General features: G+C 41.2%; 1 protein-coding gene across 3 annotated transcripts in view; it reads left to right on the top strand.

Annotated features, from left to right (window-relative positions):
* The first annotated feature begins 1,582 nt into the window (after positions 1-1,582).
* Positions 1,583-25,095, top strand: part of ARHGEF6 (Rac/Cdc42 guanine nucleotide exchange factor 6) — a 119,200-nt gene continuing 95,687 nt past the window's right edge. Inside the window, exons 1-2 of one of the 3 annotated variants that reach the window (XM_006082040.3) lie at positions 1,583-1,854; positions 3,158-3,241. In XM_006082040.3, the coding sequence (XP_006082102.1) occupies positions 1,690-1,854; positions 3,158-3,241 (249 nt within the window). In that variant the 5' untranslated portion in view covers positions 1,583-1,689. Of the gene's footprint in view, positions 1,855-3,157; positions 3,242-18,554; positions 18,757-25,095 lie in introns of those variants that run through there. The other 2 variants (XM_006082041.3, XM_023757617.1) reach the window with 2 other exon arrangements.

A 25,095-nucleotide genomic window follows, 5' to 3' on the forward strand; every position in this document is an offset into this window, starting at 1 on the left:
CCGGGCCTCTAGTATTAAATATATGTAGTTTATTATGTCAGTTATACTTCAATAAGAGTATAAAAATAATTAGCAAGGAAAAATGTTTTAAGACATTAAAACATAAAAAAATCCTTGTTATAATCAGGTAGTATCTATACCTGGGACATTATATGAGTTCATTCATCCATTCATTCAGCATTTTTGAACATCTGCTGTGTACCAGGCACTCTGCTGGAAACAGTGTTAAACAAGACAGACAAGACCCCTACTCTAGGAAGGTTACATTCTGATAGAGGAGACAGATCAAAAAGTAATAATAGTAAAGTGTGGTAAGTGTTATGACAGGGCAAGTAGGGGAAGCTTTGGGAAACATTTAGGAGGATAATCTAAGCTGATTATTTGGTAGTGTGTATATGCCTACTATGTGTTGAAAAGGATTCTGAAGCTTAGGAGGATCCCACGTATGAGGATGGGTAGTGATGGTGAGTTCTATGCATTTACCAATATGAGGAGGCCATACTGTTAAAGTTGGCCTTATAAATTTCCCAATAGTATGACTATTTCGACTGGTTCTAAAAAATGTTCAAGAATAGTTCAAGGACTTTTATTATAGCCCAGTTTTTATCTTCAGAGAAGCATTTTTAATGTAAAGTGTTTATTGTTGGGGAAACATCAACCTTCCAGACTGTAGTATAGACAGAGGACAAGTGCTTTTTTGTTCTCAAAAGTTCTGTTTTCAAGTGTGTTTCCCCCCCCTCCATTTATGTGAGTGTGCTTGAGCCTCTGCTAAGGGTACTGCAGCTGGATTGTGTAGTGGAATCAGGTTTAGAAAAAGAATTGCTCAAGAATGCAAGTAAACAGGATGTCAGATGTTATCCTTAGCCTATTTCCCTAAACATAACTTTTTGGCTGCAAAGTAAAATGCCATTCCTTTCGTTTCTGACTATATACAGTGATGGCTGACAGCAGGCACAATCTTCATTTGCTTGGCACAGTGTCACCATGCAACTCAACATGTTTTGCAAGCAATGATCATAACCCACCATCTCTGTGAGACGGAGATTCGGCCATTTCATGGAATAATTTTATGAACCTACCTTCTTTGAGCCATTTTGTGCCAGTAGAGCTCCCCATGAGGCTCAGATCTGTCTGACCTAAGAGCCAGTTGGCATCTTCCTCCTGACAGAAGCCAGATTTTCACTGGGGCTAGACTATTTATTGACAGCATTTTCCCAGACTGGCCCAAGAGTGTCTCATTTTCAAGGTCCCCTGAAGTGCTGGCTCACCTCTGTTTTCCAAGAGCGCTTGCTTCCTTCTTTCGCCTCCCTCCCCAGCATCCTCCTCACTTCCTTCCCTTACAGCTTCTTGCATTGTGTTTTTTCCCCCCCTTGGTGTGTGTTCGTGTGTGTATTTCTTCTTTTTTTATTCTAATGAATTTGTTTTGCAGATTTTGAAAAAGAAAACCAGTGTCATCCAGGGTTTTTACATTAATTTTCTTCCCATATCTTTGAGTGTGATCTCGGTGGTTTTAAAATCCCTTAATTTGAGTGAGTTCCAACGTTGTCTAAGAAAGTTGTTTTAAAGCTTTGCTCTGCAAGCACCAGAAGAGAACTCATAAAAAGGAAGACAACAGCAGATGCAATCGCGGATGTGGCTTCGTCCTTGCAGCTGCCCCAGAGAGCTGTTCCGAGCGTACAGTTCTAAGGAATGAATCCAGAAGAGCAAATCGTGACATGGCTTATATCCTTGGGAGTATTAGATTCTCCCAAGAAAACTATCTGTGATCCAGAGGAGTTCTTGAAGTCCTCGCTGAAAAATGGGGTAGTGCTGTGCAAACTGATCAACAGACTGAGGCCTGGCTCTGTGGAAAAGGTAAGGGACATTTACAGTATCTTTAGGAGTGCTAACTGTGAGAGAGCAGCAATAATGTAATGCTTGAGATTTTCTGTTGTCCCGGTCTTGGGTTTCTCCTACTTTAATCTCTTTCTAAGAGTTGGATATTCTTTCTTACTGTTTTTGCAGTTTGAAAAAGTCAGAACATGAAATGTTATCCTTTAGTAATTGGCCACCAAGTAATAGTATTATAAAAAAACTCTTAAGCCACTGATACTAGGGGACAAAGAGAACACCCATATCACAAGCTTATTCTAAAAAAACACTGAACCTGACAAGCTTATTCTGTCATAGAGATACTTGACCTCCCTGTGTACCGAGGACATGTTTTAAACTTGGGGTACATATGAGTCTGTGAAATAACGGGATGATTTATAACAGATGTTGATGGTGTTTAGTGACAGTTTGACTAAAATCAATGTAGATTTTCTTTCCAAAAAAAAAATAAATATCCATTGAAAGATAGGCTATTTAGCAATTAGGAGAAATAATCCCAAATGTCACATAGGTTTGTTAAAGCAATAAAAACCAAATAAATGTTTCAAGTACAACATGTGTTCAAAGTGAAACTACCCTTATTCTCTTTTAAAAAGCCAAAACTTTTAATGTTGGAAACCCATGGTCATGAGAATGGATAATTTTCAAAGCAGGCACTTTAAGTCAGTTTAAAGGTAGAGTCATGCAATTATGTTCTTAAGGTTAGCAGGAATGTGACTCTGAGTATAGTTCTTTTGCCTTCTTGAATTAGTTTGTATTTTTATTGAAAAAAGTTGACTTACTTATAATTTCTTAAACTTAAAAAGCAGTGAGAAAATAGTGGTAAAATGTAGATTTTTGTAATCAGATGCAGAGAAAAACAAAGGGTAAAATATACTTGAATAAATCATCATAAATGTAATTCCTTAACTAATAAAGAATTTAAAGATTAAAAAAAATCATCATGAAGAGGAGGGAGCGAGGTAGTAAGTTGAAAGCAAAACCAAACTCAAAAACCTATCTGGGTTTCTCTGATTTGCTATCACCATACTCAGGCAAAAAGCATGAGAAAAAGTTTATAAGTAGAGATGGCTTGAGACTAAAGGTTTGGTGACATTTGAAATAAAGACCAACCGTTTAGATTTTTGCATCACTTCCTTTGGTGGTTATTTCTCTTCCTGGATTGACAGCAATGCAGCTCCCTGCCTTAAAAAAGCCTGCCTGTGCAGTTATTAGTGAATGGTGAATATGGTATGTTTGATCTGGGATGACAGTCTCCAAGTGACACTTGACCATGTTTCTCTAGTACTGTCTGGAGCCCCAAACAGAAGCTGACTGCATCAACAACATCAATGACTTCCTGAAAGGATGTGTAACCCTTCAAGTGGAGGTAAGCCCACCCAGATTGCCATTCTTGTTGCCATTGTTTTTTCACTCTGCTAGTGAAGACGGTGTTGTAGTAAAAGTCCTTGGTTTATTTTCACTGTTAAATAGAGGAAGCATTTTACAGAAACCGTGGTTGAGATTGGTGGCTCCAGTGGTGGCTTGCTAGTTTGGCCTTTCCTGAAACCATTTTCAAAAGAAAACAAAACTCTTTTAGATACCAAGCCCTGAAAGCAGGCTTCTGGTGACAAAGCTTGTATGGTGTGCTTCCCTACTAAGGGCAACTGGCTGCTTCAGAGGGTCACTGTATTCCCCCTGAGTTGGGAAGAAAGGAAAGTCTATTGTTACTTTTTTCCATTAACACTTTAGGACAGAGGCTTTGAAAAGCTGAGAGAACCTGACTTGAGGTAGAAATTGTATATTAACTTACATTGCATTATTTTATATTACATGGATCCTTACTGTACTTATAGGGGGTTTACTGAAACTCAGTTGATACTTTTGCCTGTGTGCCAAATTACTTCACTTCTCTGGGCCTCAGTTTTTTTATTTTTATTTTTACATATATCTTTATTGATTTCAGAGAGAAAGGGAGAGGGAAAGAGAGATAGAAACATCAATGATGAGAGAGAATCATTGATTGGCTGCCTCCTGCATGTTCCCCACTGGGGATCAAGCCAGCAACCCAGGCATGTGCCCTTGACCAGAATCGAACCTGGGACCCTTCAGTCCGCAGGCTAATGCTCCATCCACTGAGCCAAACCAGTCAGGGCTTGGGCCTCAGTATTTTTATCTGTAAAATGGACACAAACAATAGGTACTTCATGGGGTTGTTTTAAAGATCAAATGAGATGCTGCATAATAATTTAGTACTAAAACCTCCAACCTCAAAACATGTCTATATATATAAAAGCCTAAGTGACCGGCCAACCGGCCGACTAACTGACCAGTAGCTATGATGTGCACTGACCACCAGGGGGCAGACACTCAATGCAGGAGCAGAAAACACAGGCATGGAAACATGGAACAGACTAATGAATCTCAGAGGGAAGAGGGTAGGGGGAAGAGCGGGAAGAGATTAACCAAAGATCTTACATGCATACTAGAGGCCCAGTGCACCAGTGGGGTCCCTCGTCCTGGCCTGTACCCTCTCACAACCCAGGACCCCTTGGGCGATGTTGGAGAGCTGGTTTTGGCCCAATCCCCACAGGCCAGGCCGAGGGACCCCACTGGTGCACGAATCCATGCACTGGGCATCTAGCATGACATAATATATGTAGAGTGCTTAGTACAGGACCAGGGACATAAGAGTATAAACATTCATTAGTAGTAGTATTTCTGGGGAAGTATTAGTGGTAGTTTGAACATGGACTCTGACACTAGACTGTTTCAGTTCTCTCTCACCAGTAGCTTTGTGAACTTCAACGTTACCTAACAATGCCTTTTTATTTTTATTTATTTATTTTTTTAAATATATTTCTTTATTGATTTCAGAGAGGAAGGAAGAGGGAGAGAGAGAGAGAGAGAGAAACATCAATGATGAGAGAGAATCATTGATCGGCTGCCCCCCGCACGCCCCCCACTGGGGATCGAGCCCGCAACCCAGGCATGTGCCCTTGGCCGGAATCGAACCCGGGACCATTCAGTCCGCAGGCTGACACTCTATCCACTGAGCCAAACAGGCCAGGGCTAACAATGCCTTTTTAAAAAAATATATTTTATTGATTTTTTTACAGAGAGGAAGGGAGAGGGATAGAGAGAGTTAGAAACATTGATGAGAGAAAAACATCGATCAGCTACCTCCTGCACACCCCCTACTGGGGATATGCCCTCAACCAAGGCCCTTGACCGGAATCGAACCTGGGACCCTTCAATCCACAGACCGACGCTCTATCCACTGAGCCAAACCAGCTAGGGCCTAACAATGCCTTTATGCCTCATTCTCCTCAGCTGTAAAGTGGGAATAATAGCAGTGCCTATCTCATAGGATTGGTGTGAGATATCAATAAATTCATGTTCATTGAAGGGTTTCTCACACATAGTATTCTCATAGTATTCTCCAAATGTTAGCTAGTATCATTAATAGCAATACAAGTAGCTTTTGCCCTACATAAACTTTGCTTGCTTCAGAATTTTTCCTAAAGTTACCCATAGCATCAGGCTATGCTTGTCTCAGAATATTTTATTCCAGGTTTCTCCATTGCCCAATTTTAGATCTACGTGTGTGTATGCACACACATGTCCATATGTTCACATGTGTGTGCATGAGCACCTGTGTGTATGGCTTTTGAGGTAGTAGGTATGGCCTGAGATCACTCTATATCCCTTATAGAATGACGGCTACTATGGAACAGGTAATAGTGTTTTCATTTTTATTTGGCAAATAAAAACATGGTGAGGTTGCCAATGATTTCTGCACTCTGAAGCTGCCAGAAGGTATATTAAGCTGCTTTGCAGTTCTAAGAATACTAGATAATACAGAAACACCTCATGGGCATTGTTGGAAAATGAGTTGTTTCATAAAAGTGAACTTGTCTGATAACTAATGTTTACTTCTTTAAGCACTAATGCTTAAAATACTTTTATCCACTTTGAATAGAAGTATTTCTAAAAAGTATATCATAATTTTTATTTTTTTAAGTAAAAGGCACTTGGCATATTTTAAATCTCTTTTTGATAATTCAGGCTGGCTTGAACATTATATTACTATTGTAATAAGGCAATATTGGCATCATGGTTAAGCACATACCTTCTCTAGTTGGATAGACTTTGGCCAGAGTCTTGGCTTGGTCAGTTACTGACTATATGACTCTGAGAAAAGTTACTTGGCCTCTTTTTTTGGTGGGGGGCGGGGGATGAAGTCTTATTGCCCACTTTGGCTTCTGCAAACAGCTCTTGGAATGCATGCACTGCTTCCTGGCATGGGATTGGAGAGTGTGGGGATTGGTAGCTGCTACAATGTTAAAAGCTGAAATAGACTGAAATTAACTTTGAATAGACTCCAGACCTCTAAATGGTTACATCAGACAGATTCTGCCAGTATAATTGCTGTCTAGGTGGGAAGAAGGATTCCTGGTGCTTCCCAATATTCCAGAATTCTCTCTCTAAATCAATTATTCATTTGTGGTTTTTTTTGTTTTTGTTTTTTTTTTAAATATATTTTATTGATTTTTTACAGAGAGGAAGGGAGAGAGAGAGAGCTAGAAACATCGATGAGAGAGAAACATTGACCAGCTGCCTCCTGCACATCTCCCACTGGGGATGTGCCCGCAACCCAGGTACATGCCCTTGACCGGAATCGAACCTGGGACCTTTCAGTCCGCAGGCTGACGCTCTATCCACTGAGCCAAACCGGTTTTGGCATTTTTTTTTAAAAAATACATTTGTTTTTTTTATGGGGAGGTCGCTATATGAACGAGGCACTGGAAATAGAGTGATGATCAAGACAGTTACTTGGCCTCTTTAAGCTCCAGTTTCCTTATCTGTGTAATGAAGACATTAATCATATATTACAGCCCTGGACAGTGTGGCTCAGTTGGTTGGAGCATTGTCCCATTGTACTGAAGGGTTGAGGGTTTGACTCCTGGTCAGTGCACATATTCAGGTTGTGGGTTTGCATAAGGGAGGCAACTGATCAATGTTTCTCTCTCACATCGATATTTCTATCTCTCCCTCTCGCTTCCTCTCTCTCTACAATCAATGAAAAACATATCCTTAGGCGAGGATTTAAAAAAATAACCATAATATCTATTGCATAGGATTGTTTTGAGGATTAAATGAGAAAATACATCTAAGGCATTTAATATATTACTGTACATAAGGCATGCATATTAGCTGCTCAATGTTACTGTTAATATTAGGTAATATTGTATGCAAAATTATGCCTGTAGGGAGTATATAGGAGACTATTGAGGCACTCCTAGAACCCTGAGGGAAGTCTAATTAAATCAATACATGAGACTGAAAGCTGAGCAGGGGTGCACCCAGCAGCCATGAATACTGACCATCCAGTTTTAAGATTCTAGAGAGCTAAGAGACATGCCTAAACACAAATCTTTGCAAAGTTTTAAAAATTAACTTATTTTTAACTGACCATATTTGACATGTAACATTGTGTAAATTTAAGGTGTACAATGTGTTACTTTGATACATTTACATTATAATATGCCCACATTAATAATTATAGTACAATATCGTTGTCTATATTTATTATACTGTGCATTAGATCACTATGACTCACTGCAAGTTTGTACCCTCAAACAACATCAATTTTTATCCCCTCACTTCATTCCCAGGTAACCACCATTTTACTTTCTGGTTTTTTTTGAAGTTTCACTTCTTTTCGATTGCACATATAAGTGATATCATACCCTACTTGTCTTTCTCTGACTTATCTCACTTAGAATAATGTGCTCAAGGTCCACTCATGTTGTTGCAAATGGCAGGATGTCCATCTTTTTCATGGCTGAATAATATTCCACCATGTATACTAGTATACACTACATCTTTTTTATTTTCTGAGAAAATACTTTTAATCCAATGAAAATGGCAACATATCAAACTTTGAGATGTAGATAAAACAGTGCTTAGAAAAAAACCTGTAGCTTTTAGTATTATTTACATTATATTTCATATATGTAATTCATATAAATGATTATGTTATAGCATTTTATATCATTTTTTAATATCTTTAAAAATTTATTAAATCTTTATTGTTCAGATTATTACAGTTGTTCCTCTTTTTCCCCCCCATAGCTTCCCTTCACCCGGTTCCCACCCCACCCTCTGCTCTTACCCCCCCCCCACTGTCCTCATCCATAGGTGTACGATTTTTGTCCAGTCTCTTCCCGCACCCCCCACACCCCTTTCCCCACAAGAATTGTCAGTCCACTCCTTTTCTATGCCCCTGATTCTATTATATTAACCAGTTTATTCTGTTCATCAGATTTTTTTATTCACTTGATTTTTAGATTCACTTGTTGATAGATATGTATTTGTTGTTCATAATCTTTATCTTTACCTTTTTCTTCTTCTTCCTCTTCTTAAAGGATACCTTTCAGCATTTCATATAATACTGGTTTGGTGGTGATGAACTCCTTTAGCTTTTTCTTCTCTGTGAAGCTCTTTATCTGACCTTCAATTCTGAATGGTAGCTTTGCTGGGTAAAGTAATCTTGGTTGTACGTTCTTGCTATTCATCACTTTGAATATTTCTTGCCACTCCCTTCTGGCCTGCATACTTTCTGTTGAGAAATCAGCTGACAATCATATGGGTACTCCCTTGTAGGTAACTAACTGTTTTTCTCTTGCTGCTTTTAAGATTCTCTCTTTGTCTTTTGCTCTTGGCATTTTAATTATGATGTGTCTTGGTGTGGTCCTCTTTGGATTCCTTTTGTCTGGGGTTCTCTGCGCTTCCTGGACTTGTAAGTCTATTTCTTTCACCAGGTAGGGGAAGTTTTCTGTCATTATTTCTTCAAATAGGTTTTCAATATCTTTCTCTCTCTCTTCTTCTGGCACCCCCATAATTCGGATGTTGGTACGCTTGAAATTGTCCCAGAGGCTCCTTACACTATCTTGATATTTTTGGATTCTTTTTTCTTTTTGCTTTTCCAGTTGGGTGTTTTTTACTTCTTCATATTTCAAATCTTTGACTTGATTCTTGTGGTACTCTAGTCTGCTGTTGGATCTCTGTATAATATTCTTTATTTCAGACAGTGTATGCTTAATTTCTAGTTGGTCCTTTTCCATATCCTCGAGGGTCTCACTAGATTTATCGAGGGTCTCACTAAATTTATTGGCAGTTTCTAGAAAATTCTTAAAAACCTTATAAGTGTGGTTTTGAACTCTATATTCTTTAGTTTGCTTTCCTCCATTTCTGTCATTTCTGACCTGTTTCTTTGTCTCCGCATTTTTTATGCTTTCCTGTGTTGATAGAGTGGCTTTCTGTGCTAGGTGTCCTGTAGGGCCCAGTGGCTCAGCCTCCCCAATTACCTGGGGTGGACACTCTTGGTGCACCCATCTGTGGGTTCTGTGCACAGTCTTGTTGTAGTTAAGCCTTGATTGTTGTTGGTATCACTGGGAAGAATTGACCTCCAGGCCAATTGGCTGTGAGAATCAGCTGTGTCTATGGTGGGAGAACTTCTGTGCTGGAGACACCCTTATGGGGCAAGACTTGCTTCAGTGGGGCTTTGATGCTCACTGAGTCTGCCCCTGAGTGTGTCCCTTATGGATCTGAGGAGTTGTAATCTGGATGGTCCCACTCTGACCACTGGGTACACTGGCTCTTGGATCTCTAAGGAGGTGCTAATTTAGCCTCTGCCTGAGGCTATCCAGCAGGAGTTATGGAGAGATCTTCAGATTCCTCTTCTTTGTTTGGGGTTTGGAGGTGCCCAGATGAGGCCCAGCTGTGAAGCAATGCAAGCTGCTGTGGGGCCTTGGGCCTTTTTTTTTGGATGTTCTGGGTCTTTCTGACCCAGCTGCAGTTTGTTAGGTAATTTTAGATTGCAAAGGGACAGGCCATTCATATGTAAAAGCCTCTGTGCACAGCTTGGGTGGGGCGGGGTCTCAGGGAATCAACAGGGCAGAGCAAACAGCTATGGCTGATCCTCAGTCCTGCCCTAAGAGGCCCTGGGTCTCAGTGTCCCTCGGTAATCGCTGTAAGCACCTTTGAGAGAAAGCCGCCTCGAGTTCCGCCCGCTGCCAGACAGTCCAGTTTCTCCCCGTATGAGTCTGGGTCCCTAGAGACTCGCCCAAAACTGGAGTTCAGAGCTGTCAGGAGCTTGAGACTCCCTCCCGATTGAAAAAGACAACCGTGTCCTCAGTTGCCAGCCCTTTCCACGTGAGCCTCCATACCTCTGCACTTTACTTCCGTACCTCCTCTGAGTCTCAGTGTGCTTTTCTCTTTCCTTCTAGTTGTAGAATTTCCACTCAGCCAGTCTTCCTGTTGTTCTGGATGATGTCCATTTTGTCTTTTATTTGTAATTTTGAAGTGGTTGTGCGAGACAGCAATTTCCGGTGTTTACCTATGCCGCCATCTTTGTTTCTCCCCACCACATGTTTTCTTTTTAAATTGTTTTATTGCTTAAAGTATTACAAAGAGTATTATATATGTCTCCTTTTTTTCTCCCCTTGACCTTCCCCTAGCCTCCCATACCCCCCAGTGTCTTGTGTCCATTAGTTATGCTTATATGCATGCATACAAGTCCTTCGGTTGATCTCTTACCCACCCTCCCAACCCTCCCCGGCCTTCCCGCTGTAGTTTGACAGTCTGTTCAATGTTGCTCTGCCTCTGTATCTATTTTTGTTCATCAGTTTATAATGGTCTTAATTATCCATAAATGAGTGAGATCATGTGGTATTTTTCTTTCATTGACTGGCTTATTTCACTTAGCATAATGCTCTCCAGTTCCATCCATGATGTTGCAAATGGTAAGAATTCCTTCTTTTTTTACAGCAGCATAGTATTCCATCGTGTAGATGTACCACAGTTTTCTAATCCATTCATCTGCTGATGGGCACTTAGGCTGTTTCCAGAACTTAGCTATTGTAAATTGTGCTGCTATGAACATAGAGTTGCATATATCCTTTCTGATTGGTGTTTCTGTTTTCTTGGGATATATTCCTAGAAGTGGGATCACTGGGTCAAATGGGAGTTCCATTTTTAACTTTTTGAGGAAACTCCATACTGTCTTCCATAGTGGCTGCACCAGTCTGCATTCCCACCAGCAGTGCACGAGTGTTCCTTTTTCTCCACATCCTCTCCAGCACTTGTCGTTTGTTGATTTGTTGATGATAGCCATTCTGACAGGTGTGAGATGGTACCTCATTGTTGTTTTGATTTGCATTTCTCGGATGTTTAGTGACTTTGAGCATGTTTCATATGTCTCTTGGCTTTCTGAATGTCCTCTTTTGAAAATTGTCTATTTAGGTCCTTTGCCCATTTTTTGATTGGATTGTTTATCTTCCTTTTGTTTTAGATTCAGTCCGGATTGTTTATCTTCCTTTTGTTAAGTTGTATGAGTTCCCTATAAATGTTGGAGATTAAACCCTTATTGGTGATAACATTGGCAAATATGTTCTCCCATGCAGTGGGCTTTCTTGTTGTTTTGTTGATGGTTTCTTTTGCTGTGCAGAAGCTTTTTATTTTGATGTGGTCCCATTTGTTTATTTTCTCTTTAGTTTCCAATGCCCTAGGAGCAGTATCGGTGAAGAAATTGCTTCGGCATATGTCTGAGATTTTGTTGCCTTTGGATTCCTCTAGTATTTTTATGGTTTCCCATCTTACATTTAAGTCCTTTATCCATTTTAAATTTATTTTTGTGTATGGTGTAAGTTGGTGGTCTAGTTTCATTTTTTTGCATGTATCTGTCCAATTTCCCCAACACCATTTATTGAAGAGACTGTCTTGACTCCATTGTATGTTCTTGCCTCCTTTGTCAAATATTAATTGAGCATATTGGTTCGGGTCGATTTCTGGGCTCCCTGTTCTATTCCATTGATCTATATGTCTGTTCTTGTGCCAGTACCAGGCAGTTTTGAGAACAGTGGCTTTGTAATACGGCTTGATATCTGGTATTGAGATCCCACCTAGTTTGTACTTCTTTCTCAGGATCACTGCAGCTTTTGGGGTCTTTTTTTATTCCAGATGAATTTTTGAAGAGTTCGTTCTAGGTCTGTGAAATATGCTGTTGGTATTTTAAGGGGAAGTGCATTGAATTTATAGATTGCTTTGGGTAGTATGGACATTTTAATTATGTTGATTCTACCAATCCATGAACATCGTATGTTCTTTCATCTGTTTATGTCTTCCTCTATCTCTTTTTTCAGTGTCCTGTAGTTTTCTGAGTAGAGGTCTTTTACCTCTTAAGTTAAGTTTATTCCTAGGTATCTTAATTTTTTTGGTGTGATGGTAAATGGGATTGCTTTTTTAGTCTTCCTTTCTGTAAGTTCACTATTGGTGTATAGAAATGCTATAGATTTCTTGGTGTTAATTTTGTATCCTGCTACATTGCCGAATTCATTTATTAAGTCTAATAGTTTTTTGATGGAGTCTTTAGGGTTTTTTATGTACAATATCATGTCATCTGCGAATAAGGACAGTTTTACTTCTTCTTTTCCAATTTGGATGCCTTTTATTTCTTCTTCTTGTCTAATTGCAGTGGCTAATACTTCCAGTACTATGTCGAACAGGAGTGGTGAGAGTGGGCATCCCTGTCTTGTTCCTGTTTTTAGGGGAAATGGTTTTAGTCCCACCACATCTTTTTTATCCATTTATCCATTGATGGATACTTATGACAGTTTAGATAGATTATCTCTCAGGCCTAAAGTATAGGGCATGCTTACATGAATGGTGCCTAGTATAGGTGCCTATACTAGGTGCCTAGTATAGGGCATGCTTAATAGATTTTTGTTGATGATGTAAAACTGTTAATATACAAAAAATATAAAAACAGGGCTTGAATATTGCCCAGAACACACTATTATCTAAAGAAAGAGTATCAATTTGAAATGGTCAGTTTGGAAATGCAAAACAATGAAGCTAGATATGCAATAGCACACTGACAGTTTCAATATTGGCTGTGGGTCATAGTGATCACCTGAAAGAGCTGCTGCCGTGTGACCCTCTGGTTGGCCAGTTGGCCTTTACAAATGACCTCCATCTTTGTGTTCTCATATGGCTATAGTGTCCTAGGGTCTCAGAGAATCACACAGCTAGCAGCTGGTCAGGTAAGTCTGCTGAGACACCTGGGAAACAAAGCACTATCTGAAGCACCTTCCCAAGTTTGACAGTATCCTATGAAATACAACTTCTTTTTTAATTTCAATGAAGTAAAAATCATCTATTTTTTTCTTTTGTTGCTTGTGTTTTGGGTATTATATCTAAGAAACCATCTTACCTAATAATAGACAAACATGGTAATTGACCATTCCTTCGCTATGCCTCCCATTGGCTAATCAGCGAGATATGCAAATTAACTGTCAACAAAGATGGCGGCCGGCAGCCACGGAGCTGGAATGAGCAGGACGCTTGCTTGCTCCAGTGATCGAGGAAGCCAAGGTTCCCCGCCTGCCGCAGCCGGCTCTAAGCTACACTTAAAGCAACAAAGTTTCAATTATAGAAGCTAAACAAACTCCAGATACCTGCTTTCAGCTGGCCGTGGCCACAGAGCTGGAGCACAGGAGGTTTTCCCTCCCACCCGTCCTGGCGGGCTCTGAGCTCCACTCAGGCAACAAAGTTTCAATTATAGAAGGTAAATAAACCCCAGATACCTGATTTCAGCCGGCCGTGGACACTGAGCTGGAGCCTTGGGTTCCCCCTGGCGATGGAGGAAGCCAAGCCCTGGACAGCTCTGAGCTCCACTCCAGGCTACAAAGTTTCAATTATAGAAGGTAAATAAATCCCAGAAAAAAAAAGAAAAAAAGGAGAGGCTGGGAGCTTCTGTCGCTGGGGAGGCTTGGCCAGCCTGAAAACGGCCCTCAGTCCTTCACCCAGACTGGCCAGGCACCCCAGTGGGGACTCTAAAGGTGGTGTGGACAGCCTGAAAACAGCCATCAGCCCCTCACCCAGGCTGGCCAGGCACCCCAGTGGCACTCCAGTGAGGACCCCCACCCTGAAGGGCAAACCAGCCGGCCCCTACCCATGCACCAGGCCTCTATCCTATATAATAAAAGGGTAATATGCAAACTGACCCTAATAGCAGAAAGACTGGGAATGACTGGTCACTATGACACATACTGACCACCAGGGGGCAGACGCTCAATGCAGGAGCTGCCCCCTGGTGGTTAGTGGGCTCCCACAGGGGGAGCTCTGCTCAGCCACAAGCCAGGCTGATGGCTGCCAGTACAGCGGTGGTGGTGGGAGCCTCTCCCGCCTCCTCAGCAGCGCTAAGGATGTCAGACTGCAGCTTAGGCCTGCTCTCCACTGGCAAATGGACATCCCCCGAGGGCTCCCGGGCTGCCAGAGGGATGTCTGATTGCCAGCTTAGGCCCAATCCCCTGGGGAGCGTGCCTAAACCAGCAGGTGGTCATCCCCCGAGGGGTCCCAGACTGCGAGAGGGCACAGGCTGGGCTGTGAGACCCCCCCCATGCACAAATTTTTGTGCACCGGGCCTCTAGTTGTTTAATACAATGTCACGAAGGTTTACTCCTATGTTTTCTTCTAAGAGTATTATAGTTTTAGCTCTTACATTTATGTCTTTGATCTATTTGAGTTAATTTTTTTTGTGTGTGATGTGAGGTAGGGTTCCCAATTCATGCTTTTACCTGTGGGTATCCAGTTGTATCAACAGTATTTGTTGAAAAGACTATTCTTCTCCCCATCAAATCGATTAATGTAGCTTTGCAGTAAGTTTTCAAATCAGAAAGTGTGAGTTTTCCAACTTTGTTCTTCATTTTCAAAATCATTTTGGCTATTCTAAATCACTTTTGTGCCCATATGGATTTTAGGACCTGCCTGTCCATTTCTGCAAAACAAACAAACAAACAAACAAAAAACACACACAAACAAAACAAAACAAAACAAAACAAAACAAAAAGCTGGAATTCTTATAGTGATTGCGTTCGATCTGTATATTGCTTTGGAGAGTGTTGCCATCTTAATAACACTAAGTTTTCTGACCCATAACACAGGATGTCTTTCCATTTACTTAGGTCTTTTAAAATTTCATTCAACAATGTTGTGTAATTTTCAGTGCACATGCCTTGTACCTCCTTGGTGATATTTAATATCTTATGTGATATAATAAAATATCTTGATGGTATTTTATTCCTTGGTGGTATTTTATTCCTTTTGATGCTACTGTAAGTGGAATTGTTTTTTAATTTTATATTTAGATTGTTCATTTTAAGTGTATAAAAATACAATTGATTTTTGTATACTGATCTTGTATTCTTCAACTTTGCTGAACTTATTTATTAGTTATAATAGTTTTTTAGATTCTTTGTGGTTTTCTTGTACAACATGTCATCTGTTCAAAGAGATAGTTTTACTTTTTCCTTTCAAATTTGAATGCCTTTTATTTCATTTTCTTGCCTAATTTTCCTGGCTAGAACCTTCAGTACAATGTTGAATATAAGTGATGAGAGTGGATATCCTAGTCTTGTTTTTTATCTTAGGAGAAGTTTTCAGTCTTCCATCATTAAGTATGACATTAGCTGTGGATTTTTCATAGATGCCCTTTATCATGTTAAAGAAGTTCCCTTCTATTCCTACTTTTTTGCTTGTTTGTTTGTTTTTTAATCATGAAAGGATGCTGGATTTTGTCAAAGTTCTTTTCTGCTTCTGCTAAGATGACCATTGGTTTTTGTCCTTTATTATATTGACTAGTGGCCTGGTGCATGAAATTTGTGCATTTGGGGGGGGTGTCCCTTAGCCTGGCCTGCACCCTCTCCAATCTGGGACCCTTCGGGGGATGTCTCTGTGGGATCGGGCCTAAACCAGCAGTCGGACATCCCTCTTGCAATCCGGAACTGCTGGCTCCTAACTGCTCACCTGCCTGCCTGCCTAATCGCCCCTAACCACTCTGCCTGCTGGCCTTCTCGCTCCCAACTGCCCTCCTTGCCGGCCTGATCGCCCCCAACTGCCCTCCCTCCCAGCCTGCTCACCCCCAACTGCCCTCCCCTCCTGGCCTGATCACCCCTAACCACCTCTGCCTCAATCCCGCCACCATGGCTTTGTCCGGAAGGATGCCTGGAAGGTGTCCTGGTCTAATTAGCATATTACCCTTTTATTAGTATAGATATGTGGTATTACATTGATTAATTTTGATATGTTAAGTCAATCTTGCATTCCCAGGATAAATCCCATTGTGTCATCTTGGATACCCATATAGAAATTTGTGTACATCTGTGATTATTCTTGAAGCATCTTTGTTCATAGAATAAATTACTGTATCAAAATTCTATAGGTACTCTCAAATTCCCCTACAAAAATGCTATATGAAGTTCTACTCCCACTGATAGTATAGAAAGTGCCTTCTTCCTCATGTCCCTGGCAGCTCTCAATATTATCTTTAATGTTTGTTAAACTGCTCGGTGAAAATGGTATTTTATTTATTGCTATATTTTTGTATTTCATGATTCTCAGTGAGTTTGGACATCTTATCATTCCTTTTTATCCATTTGTATTTCTTTTTCTGTGAATCAAATATGTATATCTGTCCTATTTGTTTACAGAATAGAGAAGGCAGGGTTGATACATAGGTCTCAAGAGTAAATATTCCAGAACATATGAAAAAAATCTTCATGTCTAGGTAGAATATCACTAATGTGATTAGGAAGTCCCTTGACAACAGTAGTCTAGCAATGGTAGTTTTGATTTTGTTTTGCCTTTGAACTTGGTGGGAGTCAGGGACATACACAGTTCTTCTGATCCTTCCGGAGTGGCCTGGATAGTTGGTACCTCTCTGATTGCATTGTTCTGTGGCTAGTTTTCCTTACAGCCAGGCTTCCCCTACCTCATTCCCAGCAGGTCCTCTTGCTTTGTCTCCTGCCACCCTTACAACCAACCCATTGCCAAGGACCTGCTACCATCTCCTATCCTGCTCCTGGGCCAAGCCTACTTTGTAAAAGATGTTTTATTTATGAAGCATTTAATTGAATATATATGAGGCTCAGTTTGTGCTTCTCTCTCTCTCTCTCTCTCTCTCTCTCTCTCTCTCTCTCTCTCACCAGCTGGTGTCAGTAAGGGTTTTTTTCTCTTTGCCCCCACCCCCTCTCTGCCTCCTGTTTCCTTGACTCACTCCATCTGCCTTGTCACTGGAGTAGCATGGGTGCCCTACCCAAAGTGGGGCCTGTGGGAAGGATGATTTGCCATTTCACAGGGGCTGCTCTGCAGGGAAGCAGTTTTGGAAGGAAAGCAGATTTACTAGTGATCAAGGCTAAATTTCCCATAAAAGAGCTCTAGCTCTAGGAGGCAGAACCTCCCTGGAGGAGTGAGGTATAAGGGCAGGCAACTACTCAGTAACTGTAATGGTTATCAGCAGACCTTCCTTCAAGCCCAGAGCCTGCCACTTGTATGAAGTCTGAGTCCCTTTCTCTAGGCTTCTGTTGACTGATTGCCCCCAACTGCCCCCCCCCCCCCCCGCAACTGAGTAGGGATTGGTAATGTCTAACTGTTGGACACTATTTTTAATTGGCCCTTTCCATCAATTTCCACTGGGCAAAACTTTGTATATTTAGCTGCTCAATTTGAGCTAGTGGGAAGACTAAAGAGGATTTGGGTAAATTTTTCTTTTCTGTTGAACTAATCTGACACTCTTAGTGAGTTTCATGAGTTACATTAAATGGCACCCATGACTCTGGCCATCCTAATCTTTTACTGAATGCATTGTATTTCTTTAAAAATTGGACTTCAATAATGTTGTAAATATTTTCCATCTATCATGAACCATTTTATTCTCCCTCAAAGAGACTTCTGATTTGGGGCCTGTTATCAGAGATCCAGGAAGGGCATTAAGGTTAGTTCAGGGAAGGTAGGCATGTGGAGGGCCCTTGGAGAATGCTTCCTTGCTTGGGTGTCTCCGCGGCTCACCATAAAACTTGGGGTTCTGAGTGGAGTTCGGGGGTGGAGGAGGACGTGGGCCACTAGGACAGGCTAGTGTCTGTGAGGCCAGGATTCCCGCCTGAGGCTCTGGCACTGGCCCACCGCAGGCCAGGCGCCCGAAGCCCTGAACTCAGGGCTGAAGCGGGAGGCAGCAGCATGCGCAGTGTGGCCGTTGCCGCTACACCGGAGCTTCAGCAGCTGCTGCGGCTACTTGGCGGCTGCTGTTGTTGTTGCTGCTGCTGCTGCTGCTGCTGCTGCTGCTGCTGCTGCTGCTGCTCTGCCGTCCGCCTCAGTCACTTCCAGTTCCTACTTGGGTGATCCAGGTCCGGGTCACTGCTTCCCCGCCGCTGGCCCGGCCTCTCGAGGCCTCCCTCCCTCCCAGGCAGGAGGGGGCCAGCGTGGGCAGCTGAGCAGGGTCCTGAAGAGCCGCAAAGGCAGGTCCCCCAGGCAGCCGATCCAGGCCTGCCGCCGCCGCCCGAGAGCCCTGGCCCGCTCACCGCCAGCGCACCCAGCCGGGCTCATCTCCCGCCACCCCCTCCCTCGCATTCGGCCCCTTGGTCTTCAGCCCACCGAGGGGCACAATACTGGAAGCAAGAACTTGAGGGCAAGAATCTGGCTTTCTTTTAGGTTAAAAAAACATAAAGGGATAAAAAAATTTCCTGGACCGGAGAGGTTACGGGCGTGGCACAGAGTTTGGAGACTGGCGCCCCCTCCTCGCCGGCGTCTAAGAGCAAAGTTGCAGCCGCCCCTCCCCGCCCGGGGGAGCCGAGCCCAGCTCTCCAGTTTCGCCCTGGTGGCGGCTGCGCTTAGGGCAGGGTCCCAGCTCTGGCTGGGTTGAACGGTTCCCGCAGCCTTGGCACAGGCTAGCCCGCCCGCTCGCCGGCCCGGTGACTCCGGAGGACAAGCCGCTTCCAGGAGGCGGCGGCGGCACGGCTGGGGTCAGCGAGCAGCCGGAGGACAAGCGGGCAGCGGCCGAGCCAGGTGACCTGCCTGGGGGGCAGAGGGTCAGGGGAAAGGGAGAGCGCGAGGGTTTGGGGTGGTGCCCAAGGACTCCCCCTTAGAGGGGAGCTGCCCTTCCACTGCCTTGGCTCCCAGCCCCAGCCTCGGGGTTCCTTCTCTGCCAAGGCCTCCCAGTGAACTGAGATCCGGGGTGCCCGGAGGGAGGCGGGGGCTGAGGGCGCTGAGCGAGGACGCGCCAAACTTAGGGGCGAGTTGTCCGGCTCTGGTCGCAAGATTTGCAACAGACCGGATTCCTTCCCCACAACCCCAACCAGGGCAAGGGGTCCACAGTACTGTTTTTTGTTGTTGTTGTTGTTGTTGTTGTTGTTTTTTTAAATATATATACGAATGTGATGCCTCCCCTTTCCATCTCTGGCATCCGTACATTTGGGGATATTTTCGGCGATGAGTATACAGGTCTGTCGCAGGAATGGTTTGTGGATGGGGAAAGACCTATACTCTACAAGACGTTCTAACCTGCCTGTAGTTATTTTCTAGTTTACATTTTCTAGACATTAAAAAACCCAACAGGTATTTGAGCTATTCGTTTCTTATCTCTAGAGTGGGGAGCCCTTAAGTTTATCTCTGTGTCTTAAAAAATCTTATATTTGTATTTTTGGTTTGTTACTGGTTTTGGATATAGAGGTGACTCACATGACTTTTTTCTTTTCTTAATGTGTAGTGGGAATAAAAATAGAGTAAAGGAATATATTTTTCTATGCAACTGTGTATATTTTTGTCAATAAAAGCTTTACATAAAACAAACAAGTTATAGAATAGGATAAATTTCAGTTGATGTTTTGTAAAGTATTTAAAAAATTTAAAGCAACTGCTTTTCTAACTTATATTTGCTTGACAACCCCACAATTTGTCCTTGAACTTCCTATCGTAATTTTGACATTGACCATGGTAAGAGGAGCTTCAATGACATCATTTGCTCCAGCAATAGTTCTGGTGTTCCGTGACTGAAAGCACTTCTCTCCAAAACGTAAGGCCTGGGCCTGCTCTTGTACTTCAGCTGAGGCATTTCCAGGGATTTCTCTTAAGGGAAGTATTTTGCTACCTGCGTGGCAATGCTTCAGTCCCTTCTTACATAAATGAGCTTCAGGCTATCGTAGTCTCCTCCCAGTGTGCTTGAAGCAGTTAATATCAGAGAGTTCTCAGTCTTGAGGGGTGGTGCTGGTTGGAGTTTGGAACAAAGTAAATTTCTAGCTGGTATTATCATCTTGCATTTCTTTGCTGCTTAATTTTTTTTGGAATGTTGTCTACTTATCTGCAACTTACTGGGCCTTTGTAAAGCACGCGGGAAAGATGGCATTGCTTTCATTTGACAGAGAAACAAAAGTTTAGTTCACCAAAGTCAGGCAGCTTACCAGTGGTAGTATCAAAATTCTGACCTGGATCTCCTGCTTTCAGCTCAAGGTTGTGTTTGTTTGTTTGTTTTTACTAAAACATGACATTTTATACAAAAGTATTTCACTTGGCACATGTTTTATGGATGGTATATCTTCTGAGCTACCAATTTTTTTCTATTCTTTGTGCCAACTCACATCTTGGCCTTGTCTTTGCATAAGGCTGGCGCTGTTCTTAGGAGAGAGTACAGGAGCAAAGCTTTCGAAAGGAGGGTCTGTGGTTTGTATTTCCCACGGATGGCCTCCTCTCCATTCATCTTCAGGGATAACAGGTGCTGAATAGAGTGAGTCACTAGGGCCCAAAAATGTCTGATATTTGTCTGACATCACTAGTTCAAGTATAATATTACTCCAGTCTTTACAAAGAAACTCATTCAGGAGGAGAAATTGGAGAGTATGAGTTTTGTTCATTTAAAGCAATCTGCTCATCACTGTACATAGGGGACTTAGATGCGAAAGAAGAAAAGGAGTTGAGTACCCAGCATTTCTCAAGTACCTACTGTTTTAGGTATTGTGCTGGATGATTTATGTTATTTTCCTTAATCCTCACAACAATCACAAGAGGGAGGTGGCATTGTGCCCATTACACAGTGCTGGTTTGTGGATGATCTAGACCAGTGATGGCGAACCTTTTGAGCTCAGCTTGTCAGCATTTTGAAAAACCCTAACTTAACTCTGGTGCTGTGTCACCTATAGAAATTTTTTAATATTTGCAACCATAGTAAAACAAAGACTTATATTTTTGATATTTATTTTATATATTTAAATGCCATTTAACAAAGAAAAATCAACCAAAAAAATGAGTTCGCATGTCACCTCTGACACGCGTGTCATAGGTTCGCCATCACTGATCTAGACAAATGTCTCAGACAAATGTCTCAACTGCCAGTCTCATAGTGCCAAAATGTAATCACTGATGTATACCTTACTCTAGAAATCATTCTGTTTGTCATGTGTCAGGCTGTCTCTCCAAAGGAACTGATGATAAAATACAGGAACACCTAGCCCCTTGGTTTTCAGATATGGCTGTAACTAGAGTCTGGCCGGTGTGGTTCAGTGGTTGAGCATTGACCTATGAACCAGGAGGCCATGGTTCAATTCCCAGTCAGAGCACATGCCCACGTTTTGGGCTTGATCCCAGTGGGGGTGTACAGGAGGCAGCCAGCCGATCAAGGATTCTCTCTCATCATTGATTTTTCTATCTCTCTGTCCCTCTCCCTTTCTCTCTGAAATCAATAAAAAATTATATATATATATATATATATATATATATATATATATATATATATATATATATATACACATATATATATTAAAAATACAAATGTTGCCCTGGCCAGTGTGGCTCAGTTAGTTGGGCGTAGTCCCATGCACCAAAAGATTTCTGGTTCAGTTGTTGGTCAGGGCATATGCACAGGTTATGGGCTCTATCCCAGGTGGGGGGGGGGAGCATATGGGAGGCAATTGATCCATGTTTTGCTCTCACATGGATCTCTCTCTTTCTCCCACTTCCTCTCCCTTTAAAAATCAATTTAAAAAATCTTAAAAAAATGCAAATGTTGACCTTCTATGTGAATTGGTCTTCAATGAGGGCCAGGCCTTGGTATTTCTTTTTATTTTAATGTTTAAGTGAACTTTATATTAAATATAACATGAATTCAAGAAATTGTACAAATCCTAAGTATACTAGTATAGTCTGATGGATCTTTACAAATTGAACATCCATATAATAACCAGCACACCATTTAGGGAACAGAACATTTTTAGCACCCAGAAGCTACCCTAGTGCCCCTTTTCAGTCACTACCCCTCACCAACAGACACCACTGTCCTGACTTCTAAGACACTCAATTCTTTTTTTCTGTTTTGATACTTTATATGAGTGGAATCATACAGTATGTACTCGTTTGTATGTTTTCTTTCACTCAAGGTAGCATTTTACAAGTCAGCCATGCTTTTGCAGGTAGTAGTGGTTCATTCTTTTTTATTGCCAGTAGTATTCCATCATGTGGATGTACCATATTTTGTGTCTCCATTCACCCACTGATGGACATCTAGGTTGTTTCCAGTTTTTGGTTGCTATGAATGAAGCTACTGTGAATATCCTTGTGCATGTCTTCTGGTGCACATTTCTGTTGGAATTTATACATAGGAATGAACTGCTGGGTCATAGGGTGTGTACATGTTTAGCTTGAGTAGGTACTGCCCAACAGTTTTCCAAAGTGACCAGGTCTTGTTATTATTTCATTTTTTAAAGCTCCCCAAGTGATTTTAATATGCAGCCAGAGTTGAGAACCATTTTGATGGCTAATCTAGAGTTCAGCAATCTAGCAACCTTTAGTGTCTGCCACCTAGCTGAGAACAATAAAGAGATACCAGCATCCTTCTCAGCCTCAGATCTTCTAGAAAAATCTCTGCTGGATTATGCAGCTGTTGTCCATTTTCTCATATTCCCTTGTGCCAAGGTACCTTTATTCTGTCTCCCACTCTCACTATGGTAATCTGTGGACACATTTGTCTCTCTACCAGTCTTGGAACTTCTCAAAGGCAGGAACCAGAGCTTGATCATACTTATGATCCCAGCACTCAGTATTAGAACATGGCATATAGCAGGTGCTCAGTAAATGTTCATTAAATGAATGATTCATATTATGACTGAATGGTCAGAGAAGGTTTGGGCTGCCAAAGAGATGCCACATCTTTGCACTAAAACTTATGCACTTTATTCCTAGGAGACTGCCGTAGACCCTCGCTCAGAGTCTAAATTACTTTTATTTATCTAAGCAGGTTATAATTAGGGGTACTCCCATTGCTCATCCCAAAATTGATTAGAAATAGCAAATTAGATTAGACGAGATAAGCTATGTGGAAACACTTTGTAAAGTGGAAAACAGATGTGAATAGAAACTTGTGATAAAGCGAGAAGAGGGGCTCCTATAGATTAGATGTGCTGGCAATGGCAGAAAGAGTATATATCTAAATATAACATGGAAGAAGTGAAATAAACAGCACATCAAGTAAAGAGACAGAAAAACTATAAAAAGCAGACACCCAAACGGGGCCTTTTGGTGTGGGGTCAGGCAACCCAGTACATGTGTGGTTGGTCTAGTGCAGTGATGGCGAACCTTTGAGCTCGGTGTGTCAGCATTTTGAAAAACCCTAACTTAACTCTGGTGCTGTGTCACATATAGAAATTTTTTGATATTTGCAACCATAGTAAAACAAAGACTTATATTTTTGATATTTATTTTATATATTTAAATGCCATTTAACAAAGAAAAACCAACCAAAAAAATGAGTTCGCGTGTCACCTCTGACACGCGTGTCATAGGTTCGCTATCACTGGTCTAGTGGTTAGAATTTGTGACTCTCCCTGTCTTGTTCTGGGTTTGATTCCTGTCAAGGAAACTTTGTTCTTGAGAAGTAGTATAGTATTGCAGTGGCTAAGAGCTTGAGCTTTGGATTTGAACTGACCTGGGCTAGCCAATTATTAGGTATATTCTTTTTTTTATATTAGGTATATTCTAACTTTCTTGGTGGTAGTGGTATATTATATTAGATATATGCTACTTTATTGTTAGTTATATGCTTATTAGATATATGCTACCTCTTAATGTTAAATGAGAGACTGCAAGTAAAGCACTTAGCACAGTGCCTGGCACTGGGTAAAGCTAGTTACTAATTAGAATTTTAATATATTTCACTAGACTAGTGTTCACAAATGATAACATTGCATTATGAAAAAAAAGTTCACTCAGTACAGTTATGTTACGCAAGCTCCGTTTAAAAAGTGAGTCATGCTTTATAGAAGGATTTCCTTTTGAAATCTTAACATTAAAGAAAAGTTGGATACAGGAAAGGGTAAATTGTGGACTCTGTGGAGAAATGGCTTCTCCAAGGGTTCTGAGGTTTTACACTAGTTACATTGAGAATTTAGACAGGGATAAAACAGGAAAATTAATCCAACCATCTTGTTTCTTAGTTCCATGCTTTATTTGGCAGAGACCACTTATTTTTGGAAAAACATTCTTAAAAAATAAAGTTGAAGCTAAAACCCCCCACATATTTTCCAATACTTAATACTCCTCTTCTGAAGACAAAACAAAGTTGATTATTTCTGGGAACTTTAGATGAATAGTGATGGCAGGCTCTGCTCTCATATTAACAGCAGAAATTATTCTTTTCAACATTATCAACATCTTTCACTCACAAATTGAAGTGCTTTTTTTTCTGGACTTGAAATTTTTAGTGCTTCACATAATAGAAAATAATTTGAATTTAAATGAGAGGATGTTGAAATGTGTTTAAAATTATTTATATGTCATATTTAATTTGTTTATATCTTGTATTTGGAAGACTATATAAACACAGTTTAAATTTCAGTGATATTGTAGAGCCCAGTGATATTCATGGAACAGAGATTGGAATTTTTAACTATAATTTCTGACAATAAGCATGTAGTCTTAAGAATTTTAAGAATTGGTTATAAAAGTTCATGCTAAGTCTCCAGATGTTTGTCTTGCTGCTGTTGTCAATGCTTAGCATCACTAATTTTTAACTGCTGAAAACAATTTGTATATTATTTTCTTTATAACAACTCTGGACTAGAAATACGTTTGGGGATCCAGTTCAAAAGAGGAACTAGAGAAGACAAAGCAACTGAATTCTTCAGAAGCTATGAATTATTCAATTGTTAACCACATTAACTTCTTTACCTACCATTTTATGCTAATAATATAAACAATATGATAGATTCCTCTTGGAATTGAAAAATCAGGAAAGCTTTCCACTTGTTCTTAATCTATGCATAAACTAGAAGAATGTAAAAACTGAGTATTTTCAGTTTCTCATGTTTACCTGGATAGAGTGGTTTAATTTTTGTCTTTTAAAGCAAGCATGTTTATTTTATA

Source organism: Myotis lucifugus, unplaced genomic scaffold (genome assembly GCF_000147115.1).
Source record: "Myotis lucifugus unplaced genomic scaffold, Myoluc2.0 scaffold_2, whole genome shotgun sequence".
NCBI classification, from domain to species: Eukaryota; Metazoa; Chordata; class Mammalia; order Chiroptera; family Vespertilionidae; genus Myotis; species Myotis lucifugus.